Source organism: Fusarium vanettenii, assembly GCF_000151355.1.
Source record: "Fusarium vanettenii 77-13-4 chromosome 5 genomic scaffold NECHAsca_12_chr5_2_0, whole genome shotgun sequence".
NCBI classification, from domain to species: domain Eukaryota; kingdom Fungi; phylum Ascomycota; class Sordariomycetes; order Hypocreales; family Nectriaceae; genus Fusarium; species Fusarium vanettenii.
In genome coordinates, this window is record NW_003315872.1 from 682,902 (window position 1) to 706,830 (window position 23,929).

Sequence of the window (23,929 nt, forward strand, 5' to 3'; positions counted from 1 at the left end):
CCCATTCAAATCTCACAGTATCATACACGTGCTCGCGCTCTGGCTGTTTGACCCTGTCGTCGGTGTCACGGCCGTCTTGCACAAGTCCTCAAACGCCAGCTTCAGCAACTCTCCCGTCACCGCCGAACACTCGACGTACCGGTCCGCCCTCAAGGTCTGCGCCACCTGGTACGCTTCCTGGGGGTAGATGATCCCATTGGGGTCCTTCTCCGACCTCAGATCCCGCTTCAACCCGAGGATGATGAGAGGCAGGGTGTCGAACCTCTGAAATGACTTCTTGACCTCGTCGATCCACTACAACGCCCCCAACTGTCAGCCCTCCCTCCGAGAACAGGGTTTCGCATCACTTACATATCTCTGCATGTTGATCAATGTCAGCCGCTGGCTGATGTCGAAGCAAATAACAATGGCATCGGGGTCTAGGAGCCTCCAGTTATCCGGGCTCGAAGTATCAAAGAACTCGAACCGGTACTGTTTGGTGCCGGTCTTGATCCCAAAGATGTATGGCTGGTCGATGTCGCGGAGCAGGGGGATTGGGTTGACGTTTTCGCCCGCGCTTAGCCGTCTAAGAGGACCTAGGATGAGATGATGATAGGGCCAGATTAAATAGATGGGTTAGGACTGCGTACGAGAGGAATGTTGTCTTGCCACACTTTTCATCGCCTACGAGGAGGATCCTGATCACTTCGGTGTCCATCTTGTGCCTGTGTAGGATGTCTTTTTTCAGATTATCGATGGAATGGATCAGATCACGATCTATAAAGGGTGAAACCAGCTTGAATGAGCAGGCTATCGCTGTTTAAATGGAAGCTGGGGTATTGATAGTGGTGAGCTGAGAGCAGTACGTAACTTATCTCTCGGCCTGTCCCTTCTCCCCGTGTGGCGCACCCCGCAACGCCACAGCGACTAACAAGCCACACATCCAAGTTGGCTGCTGAAGCCCTTTTTCACAATGACTCTGATGGGCCTGCATACAACGGATCAAAATTTGGAACCCACCAACTTCACATGAGACGCTTTGGTCGTCAACTTGGGCGTCAAAGTCCGCTCGGAGCCATCATCAGCGGAGCTCAGATACATCATCAACCGTCAAGACGCAGCGCTTCAGTTTCTTCGAGTTCTTCATCAAGTGGTGAATCCCCCGAAGCTCGTGCGCAGCGAAAGGCTGCCAGGTACCGCACCATGTCCGGGGACGCAAATTATCAGTCATGGACGAAGAACGGTCTTATCCAGAGGGTCAAGGAGCTTGAGGCTCAGCTCAAGAGCCGACCAGCTCCAGAGCCAAAAGTCGAGGTTGTGCAACAGCCACAGAAGAGTGAAGGAGACAACACGACACCAGAGGTCAAAAAGGCTAAGCCCAAGGGAAAACGAAAGATGGACCCCAGCAAGTACTCGACGCGGTTCATCGCCCTGAAACTCGCGTACCTGGGCAAGAACTACGGCGGTTTCGAGTTCCAAGCCATGGCCAACGCTCCATCTATCGAGGAGGAGTTGTGGAACGCCCTCACAAAGGCGTGCCTCATCTTCCCCAAGGATGAACGAGTTGTCGACTTTGAGTGCTGCGAGTACTCCAAGTGCGGCCGCACCGATAAAGGCGTCAGCGCCTTTGGACAGGTCATTGGTCTACGGGTTCGGAGCAACAGACCTTTGCCTAAGAAGCGACGGCGTCTAAGTGAAGCGGGCGATGCCATGGTTGTGGATGAACCAACAGGAGAGAACGGAGAGGAAGAAGATTATATTGAAACTTCCTCATTCGACCCTATCAAGGATGAACTACAGTATCCTCGACTCCTCAACCGTGTGCTCCCCCCTGATATCCGCATCCTCGCCTGGTGCCCCTCACCACCACCAGACTTCTCAGCCCGATTCTCCTGTCGAGAGCGTCAGTACCGCTACTTCTTCACCCAACCTGCCTTTACACCAGAGCCTACGGCTGGCGGCGCGAAGAATGGATGGCTCGATATTGAAGCAATGCGGGATGCGGCGAAGCGGTATGAGGGTGAGCACGACTTTCGCAACTTTTGCAAGATCGACCCCGGGAAGCAGATTACAAACTTTGTGCGCAACATCTTTGAGGCCGATATCAAGGAGGTCCGCGATGTCAGCTCCGCCTTGCCATACCTCTCCGGGTCTCAGTATGCGCCAGCTGGAGGAGTCGTGGACAAGGACGCTGTGCATCCCAAGGTGTACATGTTCCAAGTCCGTGGCTCGGCTTTCCTGTGGCACCAGATCCGCCACATGGTAGGAGTGCTATTCCTCGTGGGCCAGCGCCTCGAGAAGCCAGAGGTCATATCGACTCTGCTCGACGTGGCCAAGAGCCCATGCAAGCCCAACTATGTCATGGCCGATGAGGTGCCCCTGGTGCTCTGGGACTGCATCTTCCCCGGCGAGGATTCTGCTCCTGTGGACCCTGCTGCTGAGAAGAAGGATGCTCTTGACTGGGTGTACCTCTCCGACGACCCGGCGCTCTGCAAACCGGGCCAGTTCGGGGTGATAGACGGTCTATGGGCGTACTGGCGTGAGCGTAAGCTCGATGAGCTACTATCAAACCAGCTCCTACAGCTTGTCTCTCAACAAGGCAGCACAGATCCCTCCCGCCAGATCTCTCGGCCGGAGCCAGCCAAAGCAAACAGCACCATGGTCTATGAAGGAGGCAACGGCGCACGCATGGGAGGTCGTTACGTGCCGCTCTTGGAAAAGGACAAGTTGCAGTCTCCCGAAGAGCAGAATGAGCGGTACGCGATCCGAAAAGGATATGCTAGCTCGGAGGATATGCGAGCGCAGAAGGGCTTTGGCAGGAGAAAGGATGAGTCCACGGCGGACGAGTAGACATTAGATGCATAAAAGTGTTTTTAAGCAAGCTCAAAGCCGCACGTCTATCGCCGGCGAGCACAAACAATACAACAAAAACGCCCTTTGGGTATACCCTCTAACTCTGTCCCTTTTCTTCTGCCCTGCTCTCGTATAGACACCGTCTTACACCCCTCCATACCTCTTCAACGATTTTGCGTCGTGGGAGCAAGCGAGGAAACACGACGACAACGTCTTCTTCTCCTTCCACCACCACGACGAGGTAGTACCGCACCTCGAATCCAAGGAACGCCTCGTTGACTAGAATATCCTGTATCTTTTCCGTCGGGATAAATCTCGTCGCCGTGCCTGCGAGGTAACTACCCGCACACGAGCTAGTCTGAACACCGAGACCCCTCATGACGAGAATGCTCTCGCATGCATACCCCCTACGGCTAAGCAGCCAAAGCACAGCAAAACTCCCAGGCACGAGTACAGAAACAGGTATACTCTCCGCAAGCGCAGATATAGAAGTCGGAGCCTGTAGGTGCGCGCGAGGCACCAAGTCCTTGAGTAGCGGTGGTATGATGCTTGCGAGGAGCGGCGAGAGGGTGAGGCGCGCGTAGACGAGTAGGAGGATGAAGACAGTGACGAGGAAGCGTGAGAGGAGTATTAGGGTGTGGAGGGCGGGAGGGATTGGTCGGAGGGTTGTTACTGTGAATTCGGCCGTTGTCGGGGACGGATGCCTGATGCGCAGGCGGGGAGATGTCGAGAGCATGGTGGTTGATTTGGTGATGGGTTAACAGTTGATCATGGTGGGTTGTGTTGCAGAGTAGCTGGCGGAGGTTGTCTCTATCGTGTATGCTGAAGAAACTGGAAAAGTCTGGAATTGTGGTGAATGCGACAGTTGTAAACAGACAATTGAAGCTATAACTGCTGTACCAGCCAGCTACGTCAAGGAGAGGAAGCTGTGATCATGGCAAGTTGAAGCTCAAGTCCAACAAGCAATCACACACACAAGCCCCACCACTAGCCACGCCCCACCCACCATACCTTTATAAGCCCCAAATTGGTCACCAACTTCCGACTGTAATGGTCCAACGGCGAAGACGTTCAAACACGCTCATCTTCCCATCCCAATTCCACTGTTCTTCGGAATAGTGGCCCTCTGCCGCGCCCCGTCCGAACGCCGCGGTGGCCGCCCACTCGTGCAGGAAACTCACGATGCTGGTAAACCCCTTGGCGGTCCTGAGCGCTGGAGATGACCCTTGAGGGAGGCTTCACTCTGCAGAGATCTCTCCCCCGTCGCGTGGCGGGTGGGAATACGCTTGGTGGAAGGGTTTGGGTTGGATGAGGATGAGATGGAATATTCAACGCTTTCTTTTTTGCATTTTTTGCACATCAACTGCACATGTAAAATGTCATTTAAAAATTGTATTTCAATTGAATTGCATTGGATTTATCGATTGCAGCCATTTTTAATATCATTGAGGTCGAATGTGGTGTTGTGCTGTGTGATTCGAACCCCCACTGAATTTCCCTGGACCTCGCACATGAAGCCATCACCACGTCCATGTCTCTCCTCTCAAACAACACTCACTTCACAAGTCACAGCAACAAAAATCATATGCAAGACAAACCACATTCGTTCAATTCGTAAACACTAAAAGCCCTCCGGGGGAATAAAAAAAAAAAAGAGCTATCCAATCCGATCCTTTCCAATCCTTATCATCCATCAATCATTTCCATCAAACTATCCCCAGGTCCCATAATCCAGTCCATTGAATCCATCCATCCCGTCCATCATCATTCACCCAAAACTCAAACAAGTGCCGCGAGGCAACATTGTATAACGCGATTCGCTGCATTCATTTCCCGCATCGTGTCCTTGACTTTTTGGAGGCCTTTCGTCTGATCCAAGGAACACGACGGCCTTGAGATTGGCCCTCTTCTTCTTCTCCCCCTTCCCCAAGAATGTTAAAAAAAAAAAAAAGAACAGGAACAGAAAACATTGCGCGTATGCAATTCAACCACCCCCAAACATAATCTGTAAAGCCACGGGTTTGCTTTTGCAAGGACCATACACGTCCCGACCCAGAGAAACGAAGAGTCATGCATAGTTCATCAGATCGCCTGCCAGTCAATGCAACTGAACCCGCCGTGACAGGGACTAAGAACTTGAAGAAATCAGAAATAAGAAACAAAACCAGGGATTTTCATCCGTGTCGTGACAAGGCGCAGGAATGCAATATCAGCGTCGGACAACAAGCATGGTATCGTATCGACTTAAGAGATGGTGAATAACGCCGATCGCCATGCAGAGAGAATCGAATAGAATCGAAAAAAGTACAAGTGTCGTTTATAAGGAGTGGTAGAAGGAAACAAGATGCCGTACAACGCGCTGCTTGCGCCCGGGTGAGACCTCCTAGATCATCTCGCTCCGGTGCAGGCCCGTCGACAGGTGCTTGTTCTTGGTGTCGATAGGAGATCGGAGCACATCAGGGTTGTACGACACCGGGGGAGGCGACTTGAGCTTTTGAGGCATGGGGATGCTCTCGTACGGTGCCTCAAAGGGGGGCGACTTGGTGTATTCCTTGCGGCTACGGCTAGCCGATCGGAGACGCTCAGTCGCCTTGGAGATACGGCTGGAGATGCTGCTGCCATCACCGACACTTCGACCACGGCTGTGACCCTTCTGAACAGGGGCTGGAGGAGGGCTAGCCTCAGATCCCATGTCATTACCAGAAGTGTCCTCGTCGTCCATGACAATCTCAATCATGCCAGATGCCATAGCTCCGCCCTGCTGAGCTCGGTGAGCGACGTGAGGGAGGGGAGCTGGGGGTGGTGGAGGAGGCGAAGCCAGATGTCGGAGCTCCTTCAACACCGGAGGAGGGGGAGGAGGCATAGGCTCTTCGTGAGATCGACGTCGCTCGCCGCCAGGGAGCTCATCGATGCGGCCTACGCTGCCCTTGCGATCGGGCCAAACTGAGTGCTGGCTTGGCTCGTCAGGGATAGGAGCCGACATGCTTCGGGGAATGCTGGGTCGGGTTGGTGGTTGATAAACAGTCGAGGGCAGCAGAGTGAGAAGATCACTACCCATGTCCTTCTTGGGCGAAGCATGGGGTGACGAGTTTGGTGTCTGCCTCTGAACAAAGTTGGGTGGGATCGAGGGGACATCGGGCCTGGGAGTGCTGCCAGTCTTGTCATGGTTGCCCTCAATGATGAGCCTCATGGCCTTGGGGGTAGCGGGAAGACCCATGACAGGTCCGCTACGGGCGTACATGCTCTTGGGTGGCTGCTCAGTCGGGCTGGGACCTTGTACCTCATCAGATGACTCCTTAGGCTCAGGAGCTTCAACTGCCGTCGGGAGAGCAGGAGAAAAGTCGTTGGGGTGAGGAATAGATGGCGCCTGGGGGCGTTTAGCCAGGGACTTGCGACGCTCCTCGAGTTCTCGGGCAGCCTGCTCCTTCTTCCGCTGACGCTCATCCTTCATCTGCCTGAGATCGCCAGCCTGGTCAGTCGAGGCGGTCCGACCATGAGCAAACAGGGGCTCGGGAATATCAACGACATCCGAGTTGGCCCTGGTTCGAGTCTCCGAGGGAGATCGCTTGCCGCCGACGGAGGGTGAGTTGAGGCCACGGCTTTGACTGCGACTGTGCTTGTTCCTAAACTCCTCCTGGGCAACCATGGCGGCCCTGTAATCTTCCTCATCCTCAGAGCCCTGGTAGTGGGGAGCCGCCGACAAGGGCAAAGGAGAAGATGGGGATCGCTGAACTGATCCCTCCCGACCCTGGCCACGACCGCGGATGTCAAGAGCTGGGGGACGGCGGCTATCAGGGCTCCTGCGACGGCTTCCACGGCTCGATCCCCGGCTCTTTGGCTTCGAAATGGAGGAGCTCAACTTGCGCACCGTAGCGGGCTCACCCATCTGAGTATGTCTTGGGGTGCTCAGGTTGATCAGATCCTCAGGAGACATGGGAATCGGAGAAGTAGGTGATCGCTTGGCCTTGGGCCAGCCTCGAGCGACGACGCGGCCACGCTCCTCGGAGTGCTCTCGAGGGCCGGCTGTTCGATCGCCTGTTCGCTCACGGCTGCCGGGGCGGCTGCGTGAACCATCGCGAGTCCTTGACTGACTGCGTTGTCGGCTGCGCTGCCTCTTTTGGTAGTGATGGGCGGCATCCAAGCTGTGGATGTAATCCTCTCGGTTTCGGACAGCTTGGTGTCGCAGGCTTCTTCCAGCGCTGGAGGCAGAGGTAACAGAGCTGCTGGTCACCGAGCCAGGTCCACGGCGTCGAGTAGGCCAGTGGTAGCGAGTAGACGAACCAACAGACTGCTCAGGGGAGGTCACATCACTCACTTCCACGCCCGGGGAAGACGTCAATCGCAAGTCGACACCCACGGGAATACGATCACGCGAGCCGTTACGGCGGTTCCTCTTCATCATGATGTCGTGGTTGGGAGGAGGAGGAATATGTTCAGCAGGCTGGACAACGCGCTCGGCGTGCTCCCGCATCATCATCGGGCTGGCTGTGGCAGCACGCTGAAGCAGGTTACCGGCAATCATGTTGTTGTCTTGACCTGATGGAGTGCGAGCGTGGCCAGATCGAGTCTCCATGTCGTACAGAACAGCTGACAGCTCAGCGTTCCTGATAGCATCACGGTTGAGATCCGCTGGGACCTCGCCGATGGAGGGCAGACGTCCGCGTCCTCGTGCCGACACAGGCGTGTTGAACCTGCTGTTGCTGGATGGACGAAGGAATGCGGTTGTGGCATCGTTGTTGGTGGACACAGAAGGAGACCCGGCAGAGTCGGCGATAGGAGTGACACCAGCGGCAATGGGAGTCTGGCCGCCGTCGCCAGCAAAGAACTTAGACTTTTGCGACTGATCACCAAAGGAGGTGATGAGCTTCAGCGCCGATGTCTTGGCAATGCTGCGCTGAGGGCCACGCTGGATGCCAGGAGGCGAAAGAGGTGGGCTGAGAACTTCGGGGATGCTGGGGTTCATGGTCTGGAAGTTGAGCTGGGCGGCAGATGGAGAAGTCCAGGGCTCGGTGGACTCCTGATCAGTGCATGCGAAGCATCGGATAGCCAGCTGCTGCTGGCCGTGCTGCACAGCCCACTCTCCCCATTTCCGAATGATGGCGGCCTGGCGCTCCCAGACACTGGAGAAAGCCAAGCAAGTGAGAATCAAGGCTTCCATGTAACGCTTGTGAGAGATGTAGACCTCAATAGCGTCGTTGTGGTCACCCATGCCGAGCATAATTGTGACGGCGGCATGAATGTCACCAGTCTCAAGAAGGCGTTGAACGTAGGCACGGCCAATCTTGTGCTGTGAAGCCTGGTTGCCGATACCACTGAGAGCCAACAACATCCAGTCTGAGGATGTCATGTTTTCTGAGGTCGCACTCATGATATCTGGGTCAATGTCACCAAGCCACTTAGCCAACAAGATACGGCTAGCAGACCCCGGAGGGTGACGGGCCAACTCATCCCTAATGAGATCCTCGATCTCCTTGTTCCATCCAAAGATGGTGCTGAGCATCTGGCGACGGAGGTCATCGTTGGTGAGACGAGTGTCCTTGGTTCCCATGTGGTGCTTGTAGGGGATGTCACTCAGACGAGCGCGAGTGTACTTGAACAGGTCATGAACCTTGCTGTCATCAGGACTGCGCGGAACCTCGTTGCGAAGGCGAGAGGGCCTTCGTCGAGAGCGGCTAGACGCCATTGAAGGGACACTAGTAGTACCCAGAGAATAACCCATGGAATAGTTGTCCATCTCCCTCCTTTGGCCAAGAGTCGAAGACCTAAGAGAGGTTCCAGCAGAGATATAGGTACTGTCAGACAACCCCTTGGATCTCATCGATCCAGCGTAACGACCCTGAGTGTTGGAGCCCGCCGATGACTTGGAGAGGGAGGACAACCCACTTCGGCTTGAGATCGGGCTGGCAGAGTCGTAGGCCTCATTGCCGCCCGAGTCGTACACTTGGCGTTGGGCTAACCGGGCAAATGGCGACAGGTGATCTTCATCACTCTCGGAGATATTGATCTCCAGCGGAACGGAACTTGTCTCAGACTCCGAGTTGATAGTGGTCGCAGAAGTGGCCGACCGATCACCGGTCTCCTCCGACACTGGAGGCGAGGGAGGCAGCAGGTTTGCTGGGTGCTGGACATTCGCCACCATGATGGCAGGGGAGTTGAGGTCGAACTGCTGCACCGTGTTGTTGGGCCCCAGGGTGAAGAGCGTAGCTCCTGGGCCATAGACGGCGAGACCCCGGACGATGTCGAGGGTTGGGATAGGGTCGTGGGTGACGTGCTTGGTCCTAACATCCCATGACTGTGTTTGGCTGTGAACAGGTTAGTATGGAATCATGCAGTTAAGCGCGCGCGTAGACTAGGGGGTTCTGTGGTGGTGGCAAGTTGTGACTTACGAGTCAGAGTATTGGATTATGCGGCCGTTCTTGGACCAACCCATCCAGTTGGGACCATCCATGGAGATCTCCGTCTTCTTCAGGTTTCGAACCACCTTTGCGGGATCGTCAGGGCTGAACTTCTTGGCCACACTCCAGACCCGGAGGTCTCCATCACGCATTTGGACAGATAGCATGTCCGACTTTTGCCGCGATGACGAAGCATGCCATGCCAAGTTGACAATGGGTGACGGTCCTCTGGAGGTGGTGAGATTGTGTAGAATAGTGAAGCGTGGCTGCAGAGTCGCGATAAAGAGGGAGCCATTTTGATAACTGAACCATGTTAGTGAGATGTGATTATGAGTGCATGAAGAACTCACCCAATGGCGAATGTGCGGCAATCTGCTGATGGCGCCAACGCAGTCACTGCAATTTGATCGATTGTCCTTGCGGAAACATGCTCAGAAGTTGAGGGTTCAAACAAGATGATACTTCCTTTTGTGTTTCCTGCGTCTTGTTAGTTCTCGCTCTCAAATCAGGTCAATCACACATACCAAAAGCAACATTGCCGTTCTTCATCCAGGCTGCAACAGTCAGGTGCTCATATGATGCAAATCGGGCAATCTCATCACCCGTCATCAAATCCCACACAATTGCAGTCTGGCCAACGTCGTAGCTCACAACGAAGCGGCCGGCACCCGCCTCGCTGTGGTTGTCAACGGCCAATAATTGAACATCGTCGGCGTGCCGCGAGAACCTCCGCTCGATTGTGAGGGTGTCATGGTGGCAGCAGACAATGGATGATCCCTGGGCGTATAAAAACATGGCGGCCGTGGCGGCGCAGGGATCAAAATACTTGAGGTCGGTTACGTGAGGCATGGTGGTGCTGTCCGGGACCTGCGACGTCTTGCTCCTGGCGGTCCCCCTTCCAGAGCTCATTGAGACGGTGCGGTTCCGCGACGATGTTGGCACGGCGGCGGACATGATGGGCCTGATATCCTTTCGAATCTCAACCTGCAATTCACGGAGCTCACGTTAGCCAGTCGGCTGGCGGCAGGGCACGACGACAGTTCGGGAACTGGTCTGCAGGGGCCTTGGAGTCGTGTGCGACGATGCACGTACTGTTCTAATGCGATGTCGACGAGGGACGACCCCCGATGGCCGGGGCCTTTGCTCTCGTTGCTCTCAGAGTCGCAGTAACAGGCGGGAAGCTACACGCTGGGGCTGTCGAACATGCCTCGGAGTGTCCTACTGCCCGCACCCGGACAATGACTCTTCTCGGGGCGCCTCGGTAAGCCAAAGTCTCGGATCGCGATGCACTCTGTTCTCTTGTTCCGTCACGGTATGCGATACGGCGATGCGGGTAGCGACGGTGAACCAGGGTTGGACAATGGGCGGGACTCGTGAAGCCGTGTGTCTCGGTTGCAACGTGGAGAGGATGTAATTTTCGAATGCGGTGAGAGGGGAGTGAGGTGTTCTTGAGGGAGGCGGTTAGGTTAGTGAAGATGAAGAGAAGAAAGGAGTCGCGAGCGAGCGTAGAGAGGAAGAAGAGATGTGTGTGGAGATGGGTCAAGCAGTGGTTTTGCTTGACAGAGACGCTATAGGCGCAAGCCGGCAACAGTCTGAACGCAACCGCTCTACCTCGACCGGGCCTGAATGTGATTGCCTGGGGTCGGACGACAGCCGAATAAGGACGGGTGGGCAAGGTGGGCAAGGTCTACAATGGAAGAGCGGACAAGAGTGGATGGAGGCTGGAGAGGGGTGTGACCCGGCGCTTGACTTGCAGGAGTAGCTTGGAACGTCTCTTGAAGGGATTCTAGGGTCTGGTAACTTGTGTGGGTGTGGATGTGGATGTGCGCGCGTGTATGCTGTGCTGAGCAACGACAGGCGACTACGCTGAAGAGTTGGGTGAGGATCTGAGGAGCGAACAACAGGATGCGGCACGAGGCGTTGGAGGAGGCGTTCGACGAGGCGCAGATGGGCAGCAAGAGAGGCGATAGGACCATGCATAAGGTGATGATGACGGGTGTGAGGTTTGGTTTCGGAAGACGACGGCAAGTTATGAGAATAAGAAAAAATCATTACCTGTTTCTTCCCACAAACTGAAGCTGGGATGAGCGAGCTGGGGGCTGGGAGTGTTGTTGTTGGTGGAGTTGTTGTAAGAGCTGAAGATGTGACAGTGTGATGAGGCGACACAGACACAGCACAGGACAAGGGGAGAAAAGGACTAGGAAGAGGCCTAAGAGGGAAATCTAGAGTAGAAAAAGAGCAGGTTGGGATGGTTTTGAGAAGGACGCAGACGATCCAGGGTGCCTGAGAGCGAGCAGTGTGGGTGCCGTTACTGCGTGTGCTCAGTGTGATGGACCATCCATCATGGGTCATGGGCGAGGGGTCCAGAGTCAGAGATGGCGCCTACAAAGTGGCGTCCTGGCCTGTCAGTGGACGCCTGTGCCAGAGGCCATATAATTAGAGCCCTGCGAACGTTGGGTTCCATGGATCAGCGGAGACGGACCGGCTCATGGGCAACATGGCACCCAGGGGTCGACATGGCGGATGGTGGACGGCGGCTGGGGATTGGAGCCTTCAGAAACACGGCCTCGCTGTGCTGGGACGGACATCCATTGTTAGTACCAGCCTGTGGAGACTGGCGGCCAAGACGAGGAGAGGAGCTGCATGGAACTGGGATCCCCTCTCGTGCTGTAGAGGGAGCTCTGTCGCTCTCTAGCAGGTCTCGTAAACAGGGGTCTCGAGCAAGGCATCGGATGGCGCAGAAAAAAAAAAACGCCAGTCCGGGCGGAGGCGGTCACCTTGACGTGAATGGATCGCCGGCGGCGGCTGCGGATTTGATTGATGAATGACGAGCAACAGCGAAATCGACTACTCTATGGATGCGATGCCGAATTGTGGATCGACGGATCGTTTCCTTCATGACAAGGCGAGTAGCCAGCAGCGAGTAGTAACGGCTCAAACGAAACGTCTAATGAGCAATGCCCCCTGCCATATTTAGCCTCGTGGGTTGGCCGCGTGCCTTTTGAGTTGACCCCGTCGTTGACTCGTTGGACGGCTTGTCGAGGTGGGTGGCCCGCTCGGCGGAGCCCCTTGTAAAAACCTCCATGGTCCATTCCGACTCGAGAACTCGACGCTCGATCGACTCGACCTATCAATCAATCAATTGTGTCCCGTCGCTCGAGTCCAGGCGCCTGAGTTGGCCCCGGACCTCACCGTCTCGGGCTCGATTCTTATCATGGACACATTCCCTTGGTCGTCATGGCTTTCACCGTCGTCTCATCCAAATTCCATCCTACCTATGCATTGATTCAACCCGTCAATCACCGTCTCGCGGTCCCTGCTGCCCCTCTTTTTGTGAGATGGGCAGAGCTATGCGGGGCTACGTCTGGTACGACGACGAGCGGTGGCTTTCTCAAGCGTTGCAGGACAACACAGCAGAGCATATAGGTAGCGCAGCACAGCGTCTTTGCACGCTGGCCTGGCGTCGCGACGACGGGTGCAGTAGGGTCGGCGACACGGCATCGTCGATCCAGTTCTGCTGGAGGTCCCGTTGAGACGGCAGGCCGGTTGGTACCTTACATTGCGGTCTGCGTGTGCGTGGACACGGCATCATGGTGGTGGTTAGGCGGCGACATGGAATGCCAATGCTTTCTGGCAGCCTCGGACCCTGCGGTGGGGGCTGCTGCCCTGTGGCTCCAGAGGACTCCAAGCCTAGCCTCACAACTGCAACTGCCATCCGCCTCGCTAGGTCCTCGCTCAGGCAGTGTCGAGTACGCGCGACAAATCGAGGTTGACGGTCTCGAGGTGAGGTGAGTGAATGAGGAGGAAAAGCATGTGGTTGGGAGATGGAGCATGGGGGCACGCGGGGTGGGGCACGCCTTCCCGGTAACCGTTCAATCGACGTCGACGTCGAAGCGCCCGGATGTGCTCCAGATGTGCTGCAGGTGCGTTACGGCACTTGATTGGCCACGCTAGCTGGGAGCTCTTTCCCGGGACGGGCCAATGGGCGGGCCGATCACCGTCCCCAGCAGGGATCTAATCGCCCTCTCCTTCCCGGCCCGCTAGCAAGGGAAGGGGTCCACTCCACCTTTTCTCCAACCTACGGACGGAAAGAGCTCAGAGCTGCCCAAGCCCAAGCACAGCTCTCAACGTTCACTCATGAGCATCAGCCTCTTGGATCTCTTGGAGCAGGATGTGCCTTGGCGCCGAAATGGCATGATGAGGAGGAAATGAGGGATCGGTTCACACGAAGCGAAGTGCACTTGCGTGCCTTCCTGTTTGGCGCTCCCAATGCCTCTCGTCATCTCAGGTCATTTCCGGCATTGTCCAACGGGTTTTTGGCGATTGATTTCTTTACCGAAGCACTTCCCTTGCACTTGCTGTGTAGATTCCCGCTCGTCACGAGTCACCCATGTCCAACTCACCCGCGCCAATGCCCGTCAGACCCACTTTCAACCTCTGACGAGCGTTGAGTGTTGGAAGGAGCAGGTGAGAGTCAGCAATTGACTCCAAGTATGAGTCTTCTCACGTTGTTGGACGTGGCGGTCTCTGGCTCTTTCCTTCTGGCATTGACTTGGTCGGATGTGGATCATTTCTTCCGTCCGAGTGTCTTGCTACGTACCCAATCCTCTCAACTCCGAGTCTCCTCCCGCATACACGATCTTTGGTTGCTTTTGCTGTACCCCTGGTCCATCCCGCCCATTGCTACCACACCCACACTCTATTCTACATATCCATTCGCGTATATCTCTTCTTCATTAAGCCCATGACAGCTCAGATCGCGCCTAACCACGTCACCTTGCTCATCTCATTTCCTTTGCCAGCTCTCCGCTTATAAGGCTTTGCTTTTCTTTACCGTCTGTCCAATCCATCACCGCATGGGTCTGGGATTCATGTCGGACAGAGAGCGCGGCTCGACCGCCATTGGGGCTTGTCTCTTGACTACCAGATCGACGATGTTTGCCCGGGGTCAGAGACTGAATCTCCACATAGATGCAAGTCGCCAGCATCATCCAAGCAACCTGCCTCTGTGGGCCATTGAGATGTTTGACCGACCTCCCCGAATGCCCGGGACCGAGGACCAACAGAGGCGGACTGTCTGTCTCATGAGCAAAGTCAACCATAGGGCTTGTCCTTGAACTCCCCACGGGTGGAAAGCCTTTATCCCGACGTTTGTCTCACCGGCAGGTGGCCAAAATGGGCAACGAGGCTTGCACATCCAGATTTAGCACCAACCAACCAACAAGCAAGTCCCCTGTCGAACTCACTTTTGCTTCTTGTCCTCGTCACCGCGCCTCAGCTCAACAAGCGCCTCGTACCTCAACCTCAACCGCTCGGTTATCCTAAAGAGGAGTTTACGGCATTGCGATCCTAGATACGGCGAATTTACCTCTGTCTCCTGGCTCTCAGCTCCCATGGCCAAGATCATGACCAACCCGGTGGTCCACTATTGCTCATAGGGCATCACACGACAACAGCCTCTCGGACTAACAACTGGATTTGCGTTGTCCAACGCATCAAGCTCTATATGCCGCGCCTTTCGTGTCAGAATATGCTAAACCGCCTTAAAACTTACTAATCCACGCGGCTACATGCTGTGGAATAGCATCCCTCTCGTGGCCAGCCCAAGCATCAGCCTGAAGTGCAGATACAAGTGGATTCCTCTGCAAAACCTCCCTTGCTGCACGCACTTAACAGCCAAAAGCACGGTGCGGGCCAGCGCCACTGCCTTGAAAGTGTTTTGTCCACCAAGCGCGAAATTGACGATCCCGGCGGACCGGGCTCGTCTTGTTCACGAGGGCTCCCCGTGATGCGACCTTGAGGTTCAAATGGCCTAGCAGACGGGCCTCGTACCCCACGGCTCATTGCTGTACAGAATATGATCTCAAGCTTGCTGCAGCCTCGCACGGACTGGCTCTTGTGCGCCCTTGTCGTGTGGGCGCGGATAACTGCAGGCACTCGATCTGGAAGATGCCCAACCTCACTCGGTGCTTCTATACCTCGCGCTTGCGTCTCGTACCTGCTGTCCCACCTCAGGATGCCGTCACGGGCGGAGGCTCCTGGTTGTGGTGCAACTCATTCGTTGACTAAGATACCGGTCAGAGTTCCGGTCTACGATCTTGTCATCACACATTTACTGTTGGCCCTGGCAGGCTAGACCCGGTCGACAACGGTCTGTTGACCTGGCCGCGGAAAACCCGGTCGTTTCTCTCACGCATGTGCCAGCTGGGGTATTGGGATGCCATGCTATAGCTGCGGCCCAAACCGCGGCCAGGCTGGTGGGTGGTACATAAGCTATCCTTACAGGTTAGGAGCGCCACTCAAGCGGGCCTTTGGCTCTGTGGAGATATTCGCAGGCCATTCGAGTATAGCCCCATTCCGATGATTTTGAGGCCATTGCTGGCATTGAAGAAGTGATTACGCCCCTGCAATCTCTGAGGTCGCAGTGTGACGGCCATCACTCTCAACCGGCTCGAGGTTGCTCCGAGAGTTTACTGGTATTCTCAGACTCATCCAGACTCGGCATGACCTGATAGCGGCGTGTTATGAAGTCTGGTTTGCCACTTGAACACGGCTCGTTCGTTGCTCTTGAGCTCTGAACCTGCCCGAAGTTCTCTCTGGGCTATACCTCCGAAGGAAATGCTGACTTGCAGATGCAGGAGGAACTAGACGCACGGGACCAGTCGGCAATCTTGACTATCTTGGCCTCGCAAGCCATGAGACAGTAAGGTCTGCCACAGTTCACAGCCATCGCTTTACTCCCAGCAGCCTCTTGGAGGTATTACTCAACTGTTTGCTGAGTCTTGAGCCGTCCCCCACCCGGAGCTTGAGAGGCCTTTCCAAACCTCTCCACAGTTGCGAGCTGAGCCCCATGAGGCAACCAGCCAAGGATTCAGCTGATGTGACAGTAGCAGCACGAGGCATTTCCGTTCTGGCACTTGATTATTTGTGAGTGGCTGGAAGAGCTCAAGTTTGAGGCTGGATAATGAGCCGTGAGAAGAATCAAGATGAGATTCGAGAAGGTCTCTGAGGTCCAAGCTCAATCTGCAACACTCATCGCCTCATGTGATGCGCAACTTTGAGCGGCATTTCGTTTCTCGGACGAGAAACATGGACCGTGCCTGAGACGGATGGGTATGGCGGAGTAGACGACGGAGCGGCCACGCGGGCATTGTGGACATTGTGGAGTTGGAGGCGCTCAATGTCTTCTAGACTGTGACAGCCTTGGCAAACAAGAAGGTTGGTCCGAGTGGCTGTCGATCGCTTTTGCACGTTTTCTGTGGCGGGTTGTGGATGTGATGGACCTGAAGATCAACGCCCGCTTGATATCCCGCCCTCCACTCCAGCCGTGCCGATTTTCACGCAGACTTGAGTTTGAGCACACTGTTGAGTGTTTGGCTTGGCTGAAATCTTTTCTCTTGTCACATTTCACTCACGGTAACGGAGCTAACAGCACAGGTTTACCCTTGATGAGTGACCCCCCATTCACCAAGTTGATGCATGTCAGCTCGCGGCATCACCGTCCATCACCTCGCATAGCTCCAGGATTCCCCACAATCGAATCTCAAACTCTGAGGCGCTCCCTCCATCCCAAGTAGGGAAAAGCTTTGCAATGGAAACGGCATAACACAGACAGAAGGCTGGACATGTCAGACACAACCCCTCTCTGAGCCATCGGCACTACACCACCATAGATCTGAAGCATCGAACGAGGTTGTGCTTGGATCTCAGTTGGACTCGGGCGCTCTCCAATTGGAATCGAGCCGACCACGCGGGGGATTCGACGTTGTGCATGAATGGAATGCGGGCGCCGGGGTGTTGAAGGACTCGATTGGGCTGCTAACGGGGCCTGAGAGGGACCCTCTGAAGCAGAGGTCAAAATGCAGACATCGTGCGCAGTACATGAATTGGCTTTTGTGAGCGGGCGTTTTGCACCGGCCGTGGTCAGAGTGTTGTCGCCATTCATGTCTTGTGTCTTGCAGATGAGACATTGATTGACTTGACCACCATCAATCACGATCGAGGATTGCCGAGGAAGCGTGGGTGATGCAAGATGTCCAACTCGGACGTCAATGTAAGAAGGCGGATGCAGGAATGATGGGTCAACGCTTGTGCATCCTCGCCAAGTCACTTGCCAGCAGTTATTGAAACGTTGGGATCGGGCCAAGAGATGTTGGCGTTACGAGCTCCTTGCTTGTTCGAGTATGCAAGCCTTTCGTATAGCAGCTTGGCAAGGCGGCGACGGTGAGATATTGCGATACGCTGATAGGACTGACCATTCATACAAGCTTTCCTCTGGATAACTTCCTATTTGCTCAAGACACACTAACTACAGTTCTATTTCGTTACATCAACACATGTCCATTTACTTGACTCTCGAAGCCATTTTTCAAATGTCTGCAGGCCAGGTTCCTGCTCTCGCAACGAGGGTATATCCGCATCCCATCCTGCCGTCCTAAACCACTCGAAACTCTTTGAGGCATCGCTCACCATCCACAAGACAGGATATGAGACTGCTCTATAAGTCTGAGGAAGAGGCTCTCCTACTGTCCTCTGGAACACGTCCTGAAGTTCGGAAAAGTTCAGTTCATCACCCGCTAGGGCAGTGGCCTTGTCTGCCCACGCTTCAGGGTTCAGGAGCGCCTTGGCGGCAAAGATTCCAATGTCATGTGTGCTAATCATTTGCATCTTGCGGTCCGCGGGCATTCCAGCAGCCCAGAGTGACGCCATGAGCTGGCCAAAGAAGCCAGGGTTGTAGCTATCCATGAAGCCCGTCGGCCTCAGGATGGTCCACCTCTTGCCAGACTCTTGGCACAGTTGACGCAGCCGGAGTTCGATACGATGCTTTGCTGCAAAGTGAGGTACCTCTGTCGGTTGGGACCAGCTTGCAAGGTCACCGCCGCGGTCAACACTTGTGAATACGATGTGGTCGACTGTCGAGTGCGCTGTAGCTGCTTCTATAAGAGGGAGAGCTTGGGCTTCGTCATTGGGTGGAACCGTGACGAGAAAGATTGATGCGATTGATGGATAGGCTGTAAATATCGGCTCTGGGTTTTGAGTCTCGCCTTGCACCAGCACAATGTCCGGGTAAGTTGATTGAAGGGCTTGAGACTTGGGCGATGAGATGGATCTCGTCAAAGCCAGAACTCGAATTTGGTGTTGAGATGTGTTGAGGGTCTTGTAGGTGGCGTCGATGGTGGCTCTGCCTTGTTGGCCAGTGGCTCCAACGATGAGGATATCTCGGGTCATTTTAGTGGTTGTCTATTAATATCAAGAGTGAGTTTGATTTCATGGAATGTTTATCGAGGGTGACGAGGGGAAGTTATACCATGGTGCACGGAGACTTTTCGGATGCATTCCAACCGGCGACTTTCAAGCCAAGACAAGCTAACGGATGGCTTAGGATGGATGGCTTAAGATGTCTTACAAATAAATGCACAGCCCTTGTTGGAGTATTACAACGACGGATGAGTCAATCGTTGTCACATTTAGATGATGATAATTAAGCTGAATGTCACTGAGGTGCTGATGACCAAGCAGGCAGTGTTGTCGGAGAGGTTGACTCTTAGAACTAGTAAGGACATGGATCGATCGCTCAGGCTCTCCAGCATGTACAAGTCCCTCCAAAGATCACTATAGACGATTCAATCGAGGTCAACTACCATCATGTTATCATTCAATCCTATTCTCGTGAATGAGATGGACTCTCGTCTCCCATTACGCCTTGGGCTTGAGTCCCTGCGCTGTCCAAACCTCAACATGAAGGGCTCTAACCTCTTGATCCAAACCCTCAACCGGTCCCTCAACTTGAATACCCGGAGCAACTTGCTGGATACTCAACGGGCTAACAGGACTCTTTCCAATACCGTACTCATCCCGCCAAGCGCCCAACTGCTCCGTCGAAGAAGCATACACAATCCTCCCAAGTCCACACCACGCATGCGCAGCCGAGCACATGGCGCAGTGCTCGCCACTTGTATAAACTGTTGATTCTGCGCGCTCAGTTGGCGAAAGGTTCTGTTCTGCCCATCGAGCGAGTGTGAACTCGGGGTGTAGGGTGGAATCTGAGCCCGTGGTCTCACGGTTGCGATCCGTCTGGAGAACTTTACCAGAGGCAGAGACTAGGACTGAACCAAAGGGGAAATCGCCGGCTTGAAGGGCCTCGCGGGCGAGGGAGACGGCGAGGCGGAGGTGCTGAATATCCTTATCGTTGACCATGATGTCTATGTCGATCTGATGGGCTTGTATCTCGGCACGTACGTAGGGACGTCTTATACAGATTCAACAGAGTAAAGTAGCTGACAAATAGAATTTAGGTTTGTAATATCGTAGCTGACGTGATGGCGTCGTTAAATATCGACTTTTGAAGTGGTCCGTTGGTGGAATTACTAAGTTCTTGATGCGGGGAAAGGTGCGAGGGTTTTGATAGAGACGGGGTCTGAGCAACTTAGGATGAGGGCTGGAGAAACGTCACAATCAAGCTTATTTCGCGATGGAAGATTAGTAATTGTCCATGAATACGAAATTGGGTAGAGGATGTGGCTCACCAGGCGAGACTTGAAGGGATTCACAGTTTTGATCTCCAAGGTTGGGCGAAGGCAGCATGGACATGCCTTTAACTGGGCAATTACTCCATAGAAACGACTCAATCATTTCATATTTCCATCTTAATATTCAATGTTCAAGGCCTTGGGGTTTCATTCTCAAGTGAAAGCTCCATCTGGCATGATGTTGTTGGGTGAGGCGTTATCGAGGACTGGCAACAAGGCGCGAGAACCTTTCACAACGATAGGGCAGGCTGCACTTGGGAAACGTAGCTCGAGTTTCATAGATTCGAATATGTACAGAACTCAACTCTTTCCCCCAAATATCGGCTTGGGTATGTATTGCTCTCATGAGCACTCAGCCATTACATGCAACGTCCGAGGTACTCGGTTCAACATTAGTACAAGATGAACCATGGTCAAACTCGATGTCAAAAGATACAATGAATCCCTGACATTGGTCTTCTCTATCAGATTGGTCTCTGAATAAAAATGATACATCAAGGTAATTCACAGTGACACCCAGTCGAGCTGTCACGCCCAGTGTCAATGCCACAAGTCCTTTCCCGGCAGAGAATACGTTGTCAAACCCATGCCCGTATCAACAGACTACGTTTATCCGGGAAAGCATCATATAGCATAACTAGTTGTTATTACTCAATAGGTCGCAGCTCTTCAAAGGCTAACTTACAAGTCAGACCTCAAGGCCAAAAGCTTAAGCGGGCACATCCGAGGAGCGTCAAAAAGGATCGGGTAAATGTCCAATATAGGATCACAATAGAAAATAAAATCGTCAAAGCTTCATTTGACTACTTGAATTCTTTACACGCCCCTAGGTACACAGCTGCCAAGCCACTGTCTTCAACGCCGAACCGGCTCCCAGTCCAGAGGTGTGCACACCAGACACTCCTCTTTGTCCAGTGCAGAGCTACTTGTCCAAAGAACGTCAAAGAGGGTCGGGTAAATGTCTAATCTAGGATCACAATATAAATAAAATCGTCAAAGCTTCATTCGGCAGCTGAAATTCTTCACACCCTCCTGTGCAGTTCTCAAGCCATGCCGACCCGGTTCCTAGTTTACCGGTCTAAATGTGTACACAGACACTCCCCTTTGTCCAGTATAGAACTGGGTGTCCAAGGAGCAAAACAAGATGGCGGTTCAGAGCTAGACATTCTATTAACAACGGCCAGTCTATAGTTCATTCATTATGCATTCCATGGCGTACCTCCTCAGTCTTTGATTCACCTTCTTGCCGGTGCCGTTGTCAAAGCCAACTCTCATCACACCCTTTTACGTGAAACTGTAACCAGCAATAAGAAAAAAAAAGACTCTTTCATGGGCAATTTGGACATCCTTGGACTAGGGGAATTTTACTACAAAGAAACCAAGAAAGATACGTAGATTGTAAAGTCCTGTGTTGCAACTTTGGGCTTCCATTGTCCTAGACAACACCACTATAGATAGTCCTTGTAGCTTTGAAATGTACCTAGTGTATCTAATAGCCATGTTCCTACAATAGAAACAACAAAAGAGTAACAGACCTTCAACAGCCGCGTTTCACCCCTCAGCCACGAGACGTCAAGTCACAGACACAACTACACCAACTCCAACATCTACATCCACTCCCAGTCAAAAGTCCTATCGACAATCCCCATACTTCACGTGGGAAAAAAAGCCATCTATCAAGAACGCCGATCTCATCGAGACAGACAGGCGCGCGATGCGCTTTTCACCGCTTGCCTAGGCGGCAGAGGCGTCAGCCCGTCCTTGTCAGCTACTTGTAGGGCCATGTGACGACTACTCAAACCCGGCACGGGACGGGACCACGGGCGCCGAGGCAGATAAGAAGAGCAAGACGCCTTGTAAAGAGGCAGCCGTTATGATTTAGAGGCTTGTGCTATTCAACAGAGTTGACGGTGGCACATGCTTGCTCCCCGATCGTGGCTTTGTTGACAACTCGTATTGTCGGCAAGTTCCCGTGTCCCAGGGCAGCGGATAATAAAGGGCTAGAGCCAAAAGCAGAGGTCAAAAGACCAGTGAGCCACCACAATCAAGACGCCATTTCACATGAAGAGAGGAACTCGGTTTTGTTTCAATATTCGTCAATAGACATTGCAAATGCTAACTAGTAGGGTATCTCAAAAGACCAGGGCTGGCTCGACGGCCGCCATAAAAAGAACTCAAAACTATCCTAAGGTATCTAAAGTAATGCAATAATCCCATCCATGCAATGCCCTTGTTGAATGCATATCCTATTCCCATGTGCCATGCCAGGCATCTTGCTCCAGTAAACCCAAATGTGTGCCAGCTGATTTGACCCAGTGGTGGGCGGCTGATGCAAGAACTGTAACCAATGCCCAATGCCAAATGCCCCATGACCCTTGTCTGTATTCAGACCCCTTCCATGATAAAGTGAAGGAAAAAAAAAAAGAACTCCCATGCGCTAGCGATGCTTGCCAGTCCTTGCAAAGGACTGAATGTACCAAAAAACAAGATTAAGAAGAGAGAAGAATAGGAAAAAGACATAAGCGGTAGACCGAGGGAACAGACCGAAGCCTGATCCGTGACCGGCCCGCGTGCGGGGAACCAGGACCCTCTTTGGTCCGGTCAAAGGCCGAGTCTCCGAGGCCCACACCAGAGCGAGTAGCGTCTTCCACCCGCCCGGACAATCCTCGTAGCGATGCGATAGGTAATGGAAAGCTTGGGCCGGTTCGGAATCATGTTTGTTTGTTATTGTTGTCATCCATTCCTCGGTCCGACCAAACTTGGCTTGCTGGTGTGTTGACTCATCCCCCACCCCCACATTGGAGCCTGGGGAAAACGTGGCGAAGGCCTTCAGTCCGAATCCGAGTGTCCGTCATGTCGTCATCGACCAAGCTCAAGTGTGGCTGTCGGCTATTGCATCCCACAATAGGGCAGAGTGATTAAGCCGGCGGTAAGAAGTGTTGCCGGTATGTTGTGTGTGTTGCGAAAGTAGACCAAGGAAGGTTGAATGAAGGTGTGGTGGTTGCCTTCACGTGAAGTGTCCTTGTGTTGAAAGACCATCTGGTATTATGATGGGGTAGTGGTGTAGAAGATCTGGCATGTGCATTCTGCGCACATGCGACTGTTGATGTGTGGGGTATCTCGGGGGTATCATATGTGGTAATGCAAAGAAAGCAGCCTGTGATTGTGTGTTAGTGACTGTTTCGAGCAGACAGCAAATTCCAGTACGCACGCTATCATTAATCGTAACAGTCATGAAGAGCAACCAAAGCTCGTCTACTCAGCAGACTCCTGGATGGAGGTGAGCTTGGTCTTGGGACTCTTCTTGTTGGAACTGCTACGGCGCTGCTTTCGTGCGGCGGCGGCACGGCGACGCTCCTTCTCCATGGCGACAACGCGGATGAACTCGCGCTGCATAGCCGCCTGGCGCTCGCGCTCAGCCTGGAGGAGCTCGTAGTCGGAGATGACGTTGGGAGGAGAGGCGATGGCTCCAGGAGAAGAGCTGCCGGCGCTGGAGACGCTTCGGGCGTCATCGTCGAAGGGGTCGGGGAGGAACAGATCGTCGTCGGAGAGATAAGACGTAGGGCGTTCCTCGCGGTCGGACTCGGAGAGGGAGTCGCGTCGAGGCCAAGAGGGGAAAGCGCAGGCCGAGTCGTGAGAGGTGAAGCTGCTGCGCGAGGTGATATCCATGGGCGCAGAGGAAGCGCACATGGAGCTGTAAGAGCCGTATGAGCCGAACATTGTGACGGTTGTGGTTGTTGGTAGGCGAGGTGAGGATGGCGAGTGAAGCTCTATGAGCTGAGAGGTTGCTAAATAGCAAGAGATGCTGTTGATCACTTTGATGCTTGTTGTGGAGAGCAGTTAAATGGATCCTTGGGTGAAAACCCGGGGACGTGGGATTGTTATAAATGAAGCAGAACGGACAGGCAGCCGGCAAAGGGAAGCCTGGGGGGTGGGCGATGCTGGCTGGAATGGAGGAAAAGACGGGAATGGGAAGGGGGTGGAGGCGTGTATCCGCAGGGAGGGGGTGTGAGACTCGACTCAAGGTTGGGGGGTGTGGGAGTGTAAGGGTCCCGGCGAAGATTTCCTCGCAGCAGAGCAACGGCAAGGGTCCTCTCTGCCTGGGGTCCCGTCAGGTCGGGCGTCGGGATACGGTGCGGTTAGGCTTGCTTTCCGCTGGCTGTCGCTGGGCTG

General features: G+C 54.0%; 7 protein-coding genes across 7 annotated transcripts; 1 reads left to right on the forward strand and 6 right to left on the reverse strand.

The window, feature by feature from the left end:
• Window positions 1-12: 12 nt before the first annotated feature.
• On the reverse strand, window positions 13-814 carry NECHADRAFT_69058 (uncharacterized protein; the record flags this gene model as incomplete). Its single annotated transcript, XM_003048131.1, has 3 exons — window positions 630-814; window positions 352-565; window positions 13-294 (listed from the first exon to the last, which is right to left on the reverse strand). Exons 1-3 carry the CDS (start codon window positions 695-697, stop codon window positions 13-15), a joined length of 564 nt encoding a protein of 187 aa, XP_003048177.1. The 5' UTR covers window positions 698-814.
• A 368-nt stretch (window positions 815-1,182) lies between these two features.
• NECHADRAFT_93324 (uncharacterized protein) lies at window positions 1,183-2,829 on the forward strand (the record flags this gene model as incomplete). The annotated part of the gene is made up of 2 exons (XM_003047945.1): window positions 1,183-1,287; window positions 1,342-2,829. The coding sequence occupies 2 exons, from the start codon at window positions 1,183-1,185 to the stop codon at window positions 2,827-2,829; spliced, it is 1,593 nt and encodes a 530-aa protein (XP_003047991.1).
• Window positions 2,830-2,929: 100 nt separating this feature from the next.
• On the reverse strand, window positions 2,930-3,568 carry NECHADRAFT_39802 (uncharacterized protein; the record flags this gene model as incomplete). The annotated part of the gene is made up of 1 exon (XM_003048132.1): window positions 2,930-3,568. One exon carries the CDS (start codon window positions 3,566-3,568, stop codon window positions 2,930-2,932), a length of 639 nt encoding a protein of 212 aa, XP_003048178.1.
• A 1,647-nt stretch (window positions 3,569-5,215) lies between these two features.
• NECHADRAFT_93326 (uncharacterized protein) lies at window positions 5,216-10,076 on the reverse strand (the record flags this gene model as incomplete). Its single annotated transcript, XM_003048133.1, has 5 exons — window positions 5,216-9,134; window positions 9,219-9,455; window positions 9,578-9,704; window positions 9,752-9,857; window positions 9,993-10,076. The coding sequence occupies 5 exons, from the start codon at window positions 10,074-10,076 to the stop codon at window positions 5,216-5,218; spliced, it is 4,473 nt and encodes a 1,490-aa protein (XP_003048179.1).
• Window positions 10,077-17,543: 7,467 nt separating this feature from the next.
• On the reverse strand, window positions 17,544-18,455 carry NECHADRAFT_40104 (uncharacterized protein; the record flags this gene model as incomplete). The annotated part of the gene is made up of 1 exon (XM_003048134.1): window positions 17,544-18,455. The coding sequence occupies one exon, from the start codon at window positions 18,453-18,455 to the stop codon at window positions 17,544-17,546; it is 912 nt and encodes a 303-aa protein (XP_003048180.1).
• A 468-nt stretch (window positions 18,456-18,923) lies between these two features.
• Window positions 18,924-19,424, reverse strand: NECHADRAFT_93328 (uncharacterized protein; the record flags this gene model as incomplete). Its single annotated transcript, XM_003048135.1, has 1 exon — window positions 18,924-19,424. One exon carries the CDS (start codon window positions 19,422-19,424, stop codon window positions 18,924-18,926), a length of 501 nt encoding a protein of 166 aa, XP_003048181.1.
• Window positions 19,425-22,700: 3,276 nt separating this feature from the next.
• NECHADRAFT_100387 (uncharacterized protein) lies at window positions 22,701-23,572 on the reverse strand. Its single transcript, XM_003048136.1, has 2 exons — window positions 22,968-23,572; window positions 22,701-22,913 (listed from the first exon to the last, which is right to left on the reverse strand). Exon 1 carries the CDS (start codon window positions 23,474-23,476, stop codon window positions 23,012-23,014), a length of 465 nt encoding a protein of 154 aa, XP_003048182.1. The 5' UTR covers window positions 23,477-23,572; the 3' UTR covers window positions 22,701-22,913; window positions 22,968-23,011.
• Between the last annotated feature and the right edge of the window lie 357 nt (window positions 23,573-23,929).